A 13,610-nucleotide genomic window follows, 5' to 3' on the forward strand; every position below is an offset into this window, starting at 1 on the left:
GACAAACACAGGAAATGGACTGCAGTGAGAACTGGAAGGAGCTGCATACTCAACTCTAGTATATTATCTGCATTCAGATGCTAGGAGGCACTGATACCCACCTGATGGCCTACCACTCAGGGAAAATTATATTTGCATTTTGAAAATATTTTTAACCTGCTTTTCATCTAAGTGATACCAGAGCTGTTCACAATACAATACAATTTTGCTCAAATTAAAATGCAAAAATGGCTTGCAAAAATGTGCAGATTTATTGCCATTCCCTCTCAAAATTTGCCATGCTGACAATTTCTGGCTTACAAACTTACCGGTGAATGTAAGTTACTGGTGAATACAACTGAGCCAGCACAGCTGTAATATTGGTTTCCTGTTAACTATGGTTATCAAATCATCAGCAAAGATTACTCCTTTGCTTACAGCCCTTCTCTTCCTCTCCCTTAACTAACTTTCTTTAACCAGTGTTGACTCAGTGAAGGTAAACTAGTGTTCCTTATTAGTCCATAATTTGAAGCCCATTTCCAGCCTTGGTTAGCCAACAAACTCTGCTTAACCACTGAAGGACCGGGGGCACTTCTTTCCAGGGAGAGGAGGAGCTGTAATGAAGAATATGTATCTCTAAGGCTACCTCCCAGTGGGTTACCCATAGTTAGTAAGGAGCAGTATTTTGTCTGCCCCATCCCAATTTGAAAAACTAGGATTTTGAACCAAGGCAATGCATATTCTGTGCCTAAAAGAAATCAGTGGGTGGTATTCCATTGTAGTCCTACTCAGAGTAGACCTAATGAAGTTAATGGGCATGACTAATTTAGGTTCATTAATTTCAGTGGATCTGTTGTGAGTAGGATTTAGTTGAATACAACCCTGCAAGTTTTACACTAATGTGCTTGTTTGCATTCCCTATTTTAGACTTGATAGTTAAGATTACATAGAAACCGAAAGATAATGGCAACAGTGAGGTACCACTGGTGATATTTTGGTGGAGAACAGAACTTGATATCATGAGAGAGACTGGCCAATATATAGGACATGGTTACTTCCTTAAACATAAGAACTCATTGCAGACTCTGCCTGTATTTCTGAATATATTTTTGAAGATGTAAAGGCTAAAAATATGTTTAAAAGCTAAAATAATCCAACTCCTCTTTCTGATATCCAGGCTTAAACGTCTTGTGAATAATTTTGCCCTTCCTTCTAATAAAGTTAATGCAAAAGGGCAGGACTTCATTTTCAATGCTAGTCCTGGCTGCTAGTCTTACGGTATCGGTTGTAGATAGTGCCAAGCTATTCCATTTGGCAATCTGTCCAGTATTTACTATATCTATACATTTGACAGAAATTGACATCATATTTGGTACATCAACAAATCTTGAACTCATTATGGGCATTAATTTTTAAAATCTTATAGATAAATTGACAACAATCATGGAATATGGGGGTAAATAGGTATTTAATGAATTTTGCTTGTCCTACAGTTATAGTTTAACAGTGCAAAGAACAGTAAACAAACCAGTGATATGTCTCTCATTTTGCATACCATTTTACTTCTTATAAATTGTGGTAGCATCTTTTATTTTGCTGTTGTATAAACTGTTAGAATGCATTCATGTTGAATACAAACATTTTTGCTAATTTCCAAGAATTCTTACTGGTTTTGTTTCTTTCCAGCTTTTGCTACACAAACGAATCATCTCTTTACACCTCATGGTTCTAACCCTGCTGCTACTCCAGCCCCAACCCCATCATCTGTTAAGGCAATAAGCCACTCATCAGCACTTGCATCGCCAGCCATCCCAGGGATAAGCATGTCCACCCCTGTCCTCCCTGTCTTCTCTGGGCAGATTATCTCTTCCATCCATCCACCTCAGCCATCGACTCCAACTCCTACTGTCATCAAATCCCATTCGCTGCCTGGGGTTCCTACCACATCTGCTCACTGTGCCTCCTCTACTGCCCTCCCTGCAACTTTCTCTGGGCTGGCTTCTGTGCTGCCTGCTACAGCAGCTTCGCAAGGGCTCTCCACACCGTGTGCCACTCCTGTACCACATGAAGCTTTTGCATCTGCTTCTACACCATTTGCCAGCCTGCCTTTTTCTGCAGCAACTGTCACCACCTCAGCTAATAACCCTAATTCATTGTCATCTGCTTTTGCTGGCCTTCCTTTGTCCTTGACGCCCACTCCTCAGGGGATAGCTAGTCCCATTCCTTCTGCTATTGCTGGTTCTCCTGCCACTAGCCTGTCATGTCCACTTAACTTGCCTAACTCACTTCTATCAGTCTTAAAGGGGTTTCTGTCAGTAAATGATAGCTCAATAATGAATTCGACTGTACTGCCTTCTGCTGTGACAGCTGAGCTTGCCTCTTTATCCGGTCTTGCTAGCCAGAATACTGAAGCCCCTTCTTCATCAGGTAACAAATGTTACACTCCAGCTGCTTCCTCTGTCCTTCAACATCCTTCCACTTCAGGATTGTCCATTTTCCCAGGGCTCCCATCGCAGCCTGGAGTTAGCAATAGTGCAACCCCGTCTGCATTGCCAACACAGTCCCCTTTAACCACAATACCATCCTCCATTATGCCAGTCAGCTGTGTCTCCTCAGCTGCTCTTCCACACTGTCCGAGTCCTGCTCATCCTGAACAGCAGGTTTCATCCACCCCAGCTGCCACAGCAATTTCTGCACTAGTCAAAACTGAGCCCACAAGCCCTACTGTGTCAGGTTTCAAAGGCCCTTCACATTCTGCTGGGCCTTCTCATAGCACTTCAGGCTTGTCAGCACTTGGCCATGCATATACCTCTGCTAGTTCGTTGCCAGGCAGCTTACCTGCTTCCCTTAATCCAGCACTATCTAGTCTCTCAACTTTGAGTACTCCTCTAAACAGCTCCCCTTCCATTCCTCCACATGGGTCATCTGCTCCGGTAGCTCCAGTATATAATGCACTTCCTCCTTTCACTTCACTGGCCAGCAATTTTGCTTTTTCTGGCAATCCAGCACTTACCCCAACAGGGTCTCTGTTGCCCATTCCACCTACAACTACGTCAGGCATTTCTGCTCCCCACGTCAGCTCCACAACCAGTGTTCTCCCAACGCTGATTGCTTCAGCAGCTGCTCCAGCTCCACCGTTTCCCCTTAACTTGTGCAGCGCTGTCCCTTCCCTGTTTTCTGTTTCTCAAGTACCTCTAGGATCATGCAGCTCATCCTTCCCTCCTTTCCCTGTCTCTAACACTCCCTCTGTCACTCCTGCTCTCCCTTCTTTCCCTGGGCTCCAGGCATCTTCTACAGTAGCAGCAGTCGCACCACTGCCGGCAGCTGCCACAGCCCCATCTCCGGCTCCAGTGCTGCCAGGGTTTGCCTCGGCCTTTAGTTCAAACTTCAACTCTGCACTTGTTGCACAGGCTGGGTACGTTGTTGCTGTAAGAGGTCAAAGAGAGCCTCTTTAACTAATTGTTGATTAGTTGTGATTGTGAGTTCTAAACATAGTGATATAAAGTACAGATTATTTGTTTTGATAGTCATTGTTTTAGTTCTCTTTGTTGCAGTCCAAATTTAGGAACATAAGCAGAAACATTGTCATTTGTAATTCTTCAAATTTCCTTTAAATCTACTCTACTCATTTGAGAAGTACTGAATGTCTTCTCGGTTGAGGATACATGACTCTTAAATTATACTAGAATCTTTGAGATAAGTCCCAAAATAGAAACCAGCAAAGACTGTATTGCGCTATCTTACGCATGTCTGTTGTCTGAAGTAATCCAATTCCAAATATCAGACATTGGCAACAGAATTCCCACATGCAAAGTTCATCTGCACAAAATGATAACTAATCTGTTCAGTGCTCGAGAGTGCACAAATAAATTTGTGCATATATAAGCTGTGTCATTATAGCCTGGAATCTAATAGCTATAAAAAGACTTTTGAGTTTTGTGTATTAAATTGGAGCTGAACATGTCCTACCTCTGGTTCTTTCAGCCTGACTTCTGGACTTCAGGCCCCTGGAAATACAGTTTTCCCCGGACTCCTCTCTCTTCCTGGTATCCCTGGACTTGCCCAGAGTGCTACACAGTCTTCCCTGCAGGAACTTCAGCACAGTGCAGCTGCACAGTCAGCATTACTGCAGGTAATAACAGGACATAAAGGGAATAGATAAGCATTTTGTGAATTGGTAACTAAGGACAACTAAGAGGTTCACACCAAAAGCTCCAACTTTTATAGTGATAGTTACGGAGATATACAAATTTATATGCATGCTGTATTCTGGTTAGTCCAGAACTTGATACTGCTTTATAGGCACTAGGGAAGGAAGATCCAGGCTCATTTCATATTGGTGTGTGGTAGAAGCAGAAGGACTATTGTTAGATCTTTTAAGCCTTTAGTAGTTAACTAGCCACTTCTAAATAGTTTCTTCCATAACCATAAGGATGAAGCATGCTATTAAAATGAAAGATGATTTTTCTAGATTCTGTGACAACTCTGATCATTATAAGTCCTATAAGGCTAGCACTCATTCATACATTATGTAATTTTTATCACACACAATGTTCATTTATTTTCTAAATATTTATATCCTGCTCCACTCCATGCACAGGACAGCTAATAACAAAACTGTACAAATACCACTTTAACTCAATTAAAATCCTAGATCAGTAGTGGTGAAATTGATATATTCAGGCTTGGGAAAGTCTGAAAATGCCAAATAAGTTTATTTGAAGATGGAGTTTATTTTGTTTCCCATTAAATTTGTTAAGCAATGGTCTGTAATACCATGCTTCCTGTCCAGAAATGCCAAATTTTGCATAAGCTAAAATAGCAGGTAAAGAACTCAGTATAGAAGTCATACTGTAGAAATTTTGAGCAAAACTTTTATAGGAACAAAATTTGGACGTGTGGCCAAACTTGGATTTTGGGGAGCAAAGGGCCCTACTTGTGGTGGTCATGTTAGTGTACTGTTTTGTGTTCTTCTTTAAAGGCACACACTGCTTCTGCTCTGGACAACTATGCATCTCAACCTGATGGTTTTACTACGTATCCCTCAGCACCTGGAACACCCTTTTCATTGCAGGCAAGTCTTCCCCAGAGTGGATGGCAATAAACATCTCTTTCACCTGCAAAAAAGAACTTTTTCTCAAAGAGTGCAGTGGTAGCTTGGCAAAGCCACTGATGATGCTTCCATTGAAGTCTTTGAGGGGAAAGTATGCAGACTTCAGTGTGCGGCACCCATGAGGAAGAGACGAGGATTTGAAGAAGCTGTTTCTTCCAGGCTACAAAAAACTGGATTTTTTAAACTTTTTGTCAATATTATGAAGCAGAGAATTCTCTGTTTCCTTGCAGGTAGTGGAAGTTGGGAGCACTTGCACCCTCAAAGAATCTTTTTAAAATGCAAATATTCTTGGTCATATTATTAGTTTGCTGGGGTAGCAGTGTGACACAGACTCCTCAGTATTTATTCTCTACAATGCATATTGTATGTGTATTTGATGAAAAGGAAATATAGATCAGGGGCTCCCAGATTATCAGAATCCCTCTTGCCCCCCCTTTTTTTCAACAATTACACATCTTGTGTCTGCAGCATACCATTCGTTGTCTTGTAAGATGAACTCTGGTTTCCTGCCTTTCATATTTTGTTTTTTCCACTGCCTTTCTCAACCACATCTGCTCTGATATTTATCATCTGAAGGTTGTAATATTTATCAGCTCGATCTTACTCGTTACCCCTGTATGCATCCTATCATCCATCAGTATTTCTTCACTTTTCTAAGATGCAGGACCTCTGCTGTTTATAGGCATTCTGATGTTTTTAGTTCTGTTTTTAAAAACTTTATGCAAGTCTAGATTTAAGTGTACAATTCCTTCAAGTCAAATAAGAGATCATGGTTTGCATTCTGTAACAAATCTGTTTTTTCTGTCTCGTTCATGAACAAAGCATTGGTAACAGCTCAGATATGATGCTGCCTAAAATGTTGAAGACCTGCTGATTTGTGAACCAAGTATTCTTTTTTTTTCTTTTTGGTGAGAACAGAACTAGCATATAATGCTGTATTGTACTCAGATAAGAATGGATTCTGTGGTTAAATTCTGAAAATGCAAATATAAACCTCTGATAAACATACACACAAAGTAAGAACTGTAGAAACTTCTAAAACAGGGTTGTTGGTATCTTGCTTTCCCTAGGTACACTCCAGGTTATAGAAGCCAGTATAATACAAGAATTTTAAAGACCAGTTTAGCTAGGAATTATGGAATACAAAATATGCTCTTGCTATATTAATGAAGTGCTCTATACTGTTTAGTATCTGTAGTGACAAGTAGAAAAATCCCCAATATTATCTCTTTTTAAGAAAATCTTGATCATGTTCTAGAACTACAGTAGAGATGATACTTGGTTTTGTGTTTTTAATGTGAACACTAGGAAAGGATTTCTTGCTGTGCATAGCTTAACATCATTTTTTCTAAAGATGGGAGTCTTCTGGAAGGTATTACTAATGTAGAGGCTTTCCACAAATGAACAGGCATGAAGAACACTAATGTGTATGTATATATATCTGTATTTTTATAAAGTTTTTTAAAATAAAACGTGTAGCAGTGGGACACAAGTTTCTAAAGTAGATCTGAATAAACAAGTCTTTACAAATCTCCTTTCTTACATAAACAAATTTATGTATAGTGAATTAACTTAAGGTGAATGACATTTACGTAGGTTTTGTGGTAGCATCCCACCCCTGCATCCAGGCACCATTCAGGACTGCACCACCTCTCCTGATGTTGAAGCTGGGAAGCAGAAATGAGTGTCATCTGCATACTGACACCTTGCTCCAAAACTCCTAATGACTGCTCCCAGAGGGAGCTTCATATAGGTATTAAATAGAATTGGGGATAAGATTATACAGCCAGGGGGTTGAAAGACAACCATGCAGCACTACACTCTGGACTTGTGGTGGTATCGGGGCTGAACATTTTACCACTCTCTTGGTCAATACACTAGTCTTTAGCTAGAGCTGAAATCACCGTATGAATATTTCATCTCTGGGGCACCCTGATTCACAATCCCTTATTCCTGACAAGTGTGCAGTGGCTGAGTCCCAAGGTCTACAGTGTATGTATAAAAGATGTTTGGATCTCACTGACTGAATGGTAATACTTTGGTATGCCCATTATACTGTATAGGAAATTAAAATTTGGTATACACCTAGTTAAGTTGGAAGATTTCCTAATCACATGGAGGATAAGGCTATCAATGGCTATGCTCTGAATACCAGTTGATGCAAACCGCAGGAGGGGAGAGTGTTCTTGCGCTCAGATCCTGCTTGCAGGCTTCCCATAGGCATTTGGATGGCTACTGTGAGAACAGGACACTGGACTAGATAGACCATTGGTCTGATCTGGCAGGGTCATCTTATGATTGTTAGAAAATTTTGATACATATATATGCAGCAGGTGGCAGTTTTCTAGCTGAAGTGAAAATAACTGAACAGTTATAACACACAAAAGTGGCTGGCTGGCTTGAATGACTGGCCTGCTCAAGGATCTTATGCATATGAGTCTAAATGAGTTCATTAGGAGTTGCTTCTGAGAATGTGTGCTTAAAATTACAAAGAGATGGATGTGGTGTGTCTATATATCTGGTTTCTGTATAACTGCTAAATATTACTGCACTTCTGAGTGCTCATAATGATTGTCCCCATACTGCAGAGTGGAACTTAATTTGAAACGGAGCCTAAGGCAGAGTTACAAGGCCAAGACGCTCAGAATCCGTGCAGATTAACAGGAGTTAACAGCCCCTTATAGTCCTCATCAGAACGGGTTAGCTGAACGCTGGAACAGGTTGCTTCAGGACTCAATAAGATCAATGCTGTGTGACTCCTCTTTAACACAAGGTTTCTGGGGAGAGTGTGTTCTGTATTCAGCTTACATTCAAAACAGAATATTCCATAAGGCCACTGGAATGTCTCCTTATCAGAAATTGTATGACAGAAAACCCAGATTAAAACATTTGATTAGGTTTGGAGCAGAATGCTGGGTACATGTTCCCAAAAATAAAAGGACAGGGAAGCTGCAAAGGAGAGCAGACAAAGGGTACATGCTGGGATTTGAAAACACGTATTACAGAATTTGGATGCCAACACAAAGGTCTGTGGTGTTAAGCAGAAGCGTGCAAGCAATAGAGCAGGATTGGGAAGAGAAAACATATGTGGAGTTGGGAAACACTGAAGTTAGTAATGAACAAGAACAGGCAGATACAGTACCAATAAAACAAGAAGAAACAGGCAGCAGTAGTGAATCAAGTTCTAGCTCTGAGAGAGAAACAGAGGAATCGCCTGACACAGACACTAAGGCAGAAATACAACCACGCAGATCAGAGAGAACAACCAAAGGTATTCCACCTGATAGATTTAAAATAAATTCCATTAAACATATAGACTTCAGTGACTGGAAAAAGTGGGATGATGGAAATCATGAAGAGTAATGAAATATAATGACAATAATGCTGAGATAGCAATGGAGTAACTGTCTTACAAATGAAAGTGATGTAAACTGAAATAAAAGGAAATGTATCAGAAGTATAAAACCAAGAAATGTAAATGACATGAAAAGAAGTGAAAATGTGAATCTGTAACATAATCTGAAATGTATTGTTGAAATGTGATATAATGTGTGAAATGCTAAGCAAGAAGGCTATGGAAAAAATAGGTGGGGGAATGTTGGCAAGTAAAGGGTTCCTGGGAGTATTTTTTCCATGGCAGAGTTACAAGGCCAAGACGCTCAGAGTCCGTGCAGATCTCAAGGACAAGTATCCAAGGCAACCAGCTGGCCTTATCTATAAGACTTGGCAGATCTGGCCAGTTGGTGTGGGGGTCGAGGAGTTTGTACAGAGAGAGCTTGTGATATATTGTCAGTAAAGTGACTCTTAAAACTTATTGCTTGTCCGGCTCATTGCTTCAACTGGCATCTAGCCTGTCACTATACTGTTCTGCATCCTGGGCATCTGCTTGCGCCAGATACAACATCCAACATCTCATGAGTTCATGACACAGGTGAGATTCCTGTTTCATAACTCAATCATAGGCATTAGACTACTGCATTTCTTAAGTCATATATGAAACGTATATACAACATATTGCCCCCCCCCAGTGTAGTTTGTTCTCTGTATTTGGAACCTGTTAGAGATGGTTTTGCTAAAAGAAGTGATTAGCACCAATATGCAAATTAAACAGTTCCATATTTCCTAATGCATAGATAATACGGAATTTGCTACCAGCAGAAGTTACATTAGCAATTTACTGTAGGCTAAGATATGTGATAGAGGTTTGGTATAAGGAGGAGGTGTATAACCTATTCCTGGTTGTAGCTGCAGTACAAAAAAAAGACTGGTAATATGACAGTGATGTCTATTAGTCTAAACTAGCTCCCCAGCTTTCAAAAAGCTAGGATATTACAGATGCACTAATGAGTAGTTAGAAATAAGGCTATATTACTAATATAGCATGTTTGGTACTAACCTGTTTGTGTTCTGGCATCTACTCAGAGGGAGTGCTCTTTATCATACCACAGCTAATGGTAATGGTCAAACTGAAAATGAACTCTAAAAAGACAGGTGAGAAGACACCTTTTTCTGGATGGGTTGCACTCCCCTGGAAGGAACAAATTTGTAGCTTAGGGGTACTGCTGCATCCAATCCAACATTGTCACTTGAGCCCCAAGTGGTCCCCTGGCAAGAAGAGCTTGTTTGCCAGCTATGGCCCCTTTTAGACAGAGATTATTTGACTACAGTACTCCATGCTATCTTAACTTCCAGACTGGATTATTATACAGCCATGAGAGTGGCTGTATACTATAGCCAGCATGGATTTTTCACATTCCGTAATGTTAAATTGAAAATATCCATGCCATTCTGATGCTTCTCATAAGCTCATTTCAAAACAAAACCTTACAAAACCTCTAGTCCTGAACTCAGAAATGCTTGCTTAACAACTCTCTCAATGTTCATGGTGTTACACAAAACAGTGAGAGAATAGAGAGTTCAAAGTCTAAAAAGAGAGGGGGGAAACCCAGAAACCTTTTGGACTTTTTCCTCTGAGAGTTCTCATAATCTGTTGAAATTCATTAAAAATCAGCCATGTTCACAGAGTACCTGTAATCCTGATACTGGCCTTGCCCCATATTCTCACTTTCATCTTCTGCAGTTTAAAAGTTAAAAAAATCCCTGGCTGATTTTTAATTAATTTAAGAAATTTTGGCTTGAACCCAATTATAATGTTGGGCATACTCGGTAAGAACCAACTGTCAGTGTTCTAAAAGCCAGACTCACAGCTGCTGGGCTTGCCTAATCAGGGGGCCACACCCACACCACACTTTGATTTCACGTGAGACAGTCATGGCTTCCTTCAAAGAATCCTGGGAAGTGTAGTTTGTGAAGGGGGCGGAGAGGAGACTCCTGTTCCTCTGACAGAGCTCCAGTGGCCAAACTGGTTAACAGTCAGCCACTCAAGGTCTGTGAGGGGAACAGGGCATGTCCTAGCAACTTTCAGCACCTTTCACTAACTACACTTGCCAGGATTCTTTGAGAGAAGCCATGACTGTCCAAAGTGAAATAAATGTCTAGTGTGGATGTGGCCAGGTACAGCTTTGGTTTAAATTTGGGTGGGAGGCTACATGTGCCTGCTGTAGAATAAAAAATGTGGGGGAAACGCTGAAAAGCAATGATACTGTTCACAATGTTTTCCTTTTGGAAAGGAAAGGGGCTTCCCTTCTGACCAGTGCCCACCCACATAATCTCCTCTGCCTCCCCTCTCTGCCCCTCCCCCGGGTCAGTGTAGGACTATGACCTGGGAGACCAGGGTTCGAATCCCCACTCAGCCATGAAGCTCACTGGGCAGCCTTGGGCCAGTCACTGCCTCTCAGCCTCAGAGGAAGGCAATGGTAAAACCACCTCTGAATACCATTTACCATGAAAACCCTATTCAAACGGTCGTCATAAATCCAGTCGACTTGAAGGCCGTCCATTTCCATTTTCAAACATGATTGCACAGAAATAAATCCCATTGAACTCAAAAAAATATGCAAATGATCAAACCCACCCTCCCTTCTCCTCCCTCCTTCACCTCCCCTTCCTCCTCCCCAGGGTCAGTGTTACCTATCTTAAGCATGATTGCACGGAAGTAAATACCATTTAACTCTATAAGCATGCAAATGATCAAACCTGTCCCCTCCCTCTTCCTTTGTCCCCCTCCAATACACTCCTTCCCTTTCCCCCTCCCCCATGGTCAGTTTTTCCTATCCTAACCATGATTTCACAGGAGTAAATCTCACTGAACTCAATAAGCATGCAAATCATGGATCCATTATCAGCAAACTTGCACAGGATCCCATCTCTTACCTCCCGGATTAAAAAGCAAGGGAAATCACTAATAGGCAAAAAACCTTGCGTCTTAAGAACGTACCTATAGCCCACAGATATTTCTATCCAACTAAAACGCAGGGAAATTTGATAGCTATAGGGAATGCACCAGGGGAGCAGGAGACCTGAACTCCTCTCTGAGATATTGTACTGCCCTACAAATTTGTCAAAATGCAAACACAATTTGGGTTCGTCTTTCACAGTCCAATCCACTTGCTGTGTAGCTTGGAAGAATTTGGTAACGTGCCTCTGAGCATATGGTGAGTGGTGGCAACACCTGTAATCAGCCCAAATAATAGAAAGAAGACATGTGCTATACTGATCTTGTTTTAGCAGGGAAGAAGCAACATTATTAAGACAGTTGATATAGTTCAGATGGTCACTTTAAATATGTCTGATTTACTTTGCAATTTTAGTGAAGTTTCCTATAGGAAATCATTTTCTTTTGTTTCTATTTCTGTGAATATGTGAAGAACAGCAACGCTTTGCAAAATTTACCCTAAAAAAACTCCAAACATAATTGTGGAATAATGGCACTGACTTCTGCAGAATAGTCTCCAGTGGACCTCAGGAGTGCCTCAATTTGCACAAGATAAAACAGTGGGAGGTGAAATATATTATAGCAAAATTCTAGATGTGCTCTATGTTTTTAATTGACCATGCCCCCCTTGCCTTAAACAAAGTAGTTTAAACATAATCATTTTCTTTTGTTTCTATTTCTGTGAATATGTGAAGAACAGCAACGCTTTGCAAAATTTACCCTAAAAAACTTCAAACATAATTGTGGAATAATGGCACTGACGTCTGCAGAATAGTCTCCAGTGGACCTCAGGAGTGCCTCAATTTGCACAAGATAAAACAGTGGGAGGTGAAATATATTCTAGCAAAATTCTAGATGTGCTCTATGTTTTTAATTGACCATGCCCCCCTTGCCTTAAACAAAGTAGTTTAAACATAGCAGGCTGAGAACATGCATTATCTTTTTTCCAACAGGTAGAGTCATTGCTGAAGTAGCAACTTACTGTAATCAGTCTGATTTTACATCAAACGGCAGTTTCAGATTCAATTGTTAATGCACCCCAAATAGAACATAACCTCCAATTTGAAACACAAAAGGCTGTCTTTACCATCATATGACACTGACCAATAAAAAGGCTTTGAAATTGTTAAAAATAAATTTTACACAGATTTCTAGGATGAGTAATGAGGGAAATAAAATTTTCTAGTTTAGATTCTCTGTAGAAACATTAGTAAGACAGGAAAGAAGCCAAGTAAGAAGAACACCGACATACATACAAAAATATAATTCTCCATCTTTGGAGATGGCAGGTGTTGCCACCACTCACCGTATTCTCAGAGGCACATGTTACCAAATTCTTCCAAGCTACACAGGAAGTGGATTGGACTGTGAAAGATGAACCCAAATTGGGTTTAGATTTTGACAAATTTGTAGGGCAGTACAATATCTCAGAGAGGAGGTCAGGTTTCCTGCTACCCTGATGCACTCACTATAGTTGCCCAATTTCCCTGCTTTTTAAAGTTTGATAGAAATATCTGTGGGCTATAGGTACGTTCTTAAACCGCAAGGTTTTTTGCCTATTAGTGAATTGCAATGGGCTCTATGCAGAGCTGTCCTTGAAGATGACTCAGAAACTTCAACTGGTTCAAAATGCAGCAGCCAGATTACTGGCTGGGGTTGATTTTAGAACCCATATAACCCATTATAAAACAGCTGCCTTGGTTACCAGTTTGGCCACATTCGCTCCATACATTTATTCCACTTTAAACATTCATGGCTTTCCCCAAAGTATTCTAGAAAGTGAGGCTTGTGAAGGGTGCTGGGAGTTGTAATGATCTCTATTTCCCTCACAGAGTTACAATTCCCAGAGAGGGTTAACAGTCAATCCCTCTTCCCAGAGAACTCTTGAGAATTGTTGCTCTGTGAGGGGAATAGAGGTCTCCAGGGCCGGATTAAGGCCAACTGATGCCCTAAGCACAGCCCAACAGTGGTACCCCCCTCGGCCCTTGCATTGCTTAACTGACAAGACATTAAGACTCAATAAGTGATGAAGATGAAATAAGAGATTGAAAATTCAGTTTTCTTCCAGGCCAGATCCCACAACTATATTAAATAAAAACTTTTTTTTAATTTTGTTTAACACTAAACAGCAGTAAGCAATATAAGCAATTTTTTTTTACTTATAACAAGGGCAACAGAAAAAAT

The 13,610-nt window shown here is 40.7% G+C and overlaps 1 protein-coding gene across 3 annotated transcripts in view; it reads left to right on the plus strand.

Moving 5' to 3' along the window:
- The window catches only part of PROSER1 (proline and serine rich 1), a 29,101-nt gene extending 22,505 nt beyond the window's left edge, over positions 1–6,596 (plus strand). For all 3 annotated transcript variants that reach the window (XM_061611690.1, XM_061611693.1, XM_061611691.1), the window contains 3 exons: positions 1,666–3,394; positions 3,964–4,111; positions 4,961–6,596. In XM_061611690.1, coding sequence (XP_061467674.1) covers positions 1,666–3,394; positions 3,964–4,111; positions 4,961–5,083 — 2,000 coding nt within the window. In that variant the 3' untranslated portion in view covers positions 5,084–6,596. The remainder of the gene's footprint in view (positions 1–1,665; positions 3,395–3,963; positions 4,112–4,960) is intronic.
- Positions 6,597–13,610: the final 7,014 nt, after the last annotated feature.

This window comes from Rhineura floridana, chromosome 2, assembly GCF_030035675.1.
Source record: "Rhineura floridana isolate rRhiFlo1 chromosome 2, rRhiFlo1.hap2, whole genome shotgun sequence".
Taxonomy (NCBI): domain Eukaryota; kingdom Metazoa; phylum Chordata; class Lepidosauria; order Squamata; family Rhineuridae; genus Rhineura; species Rhineura floridana.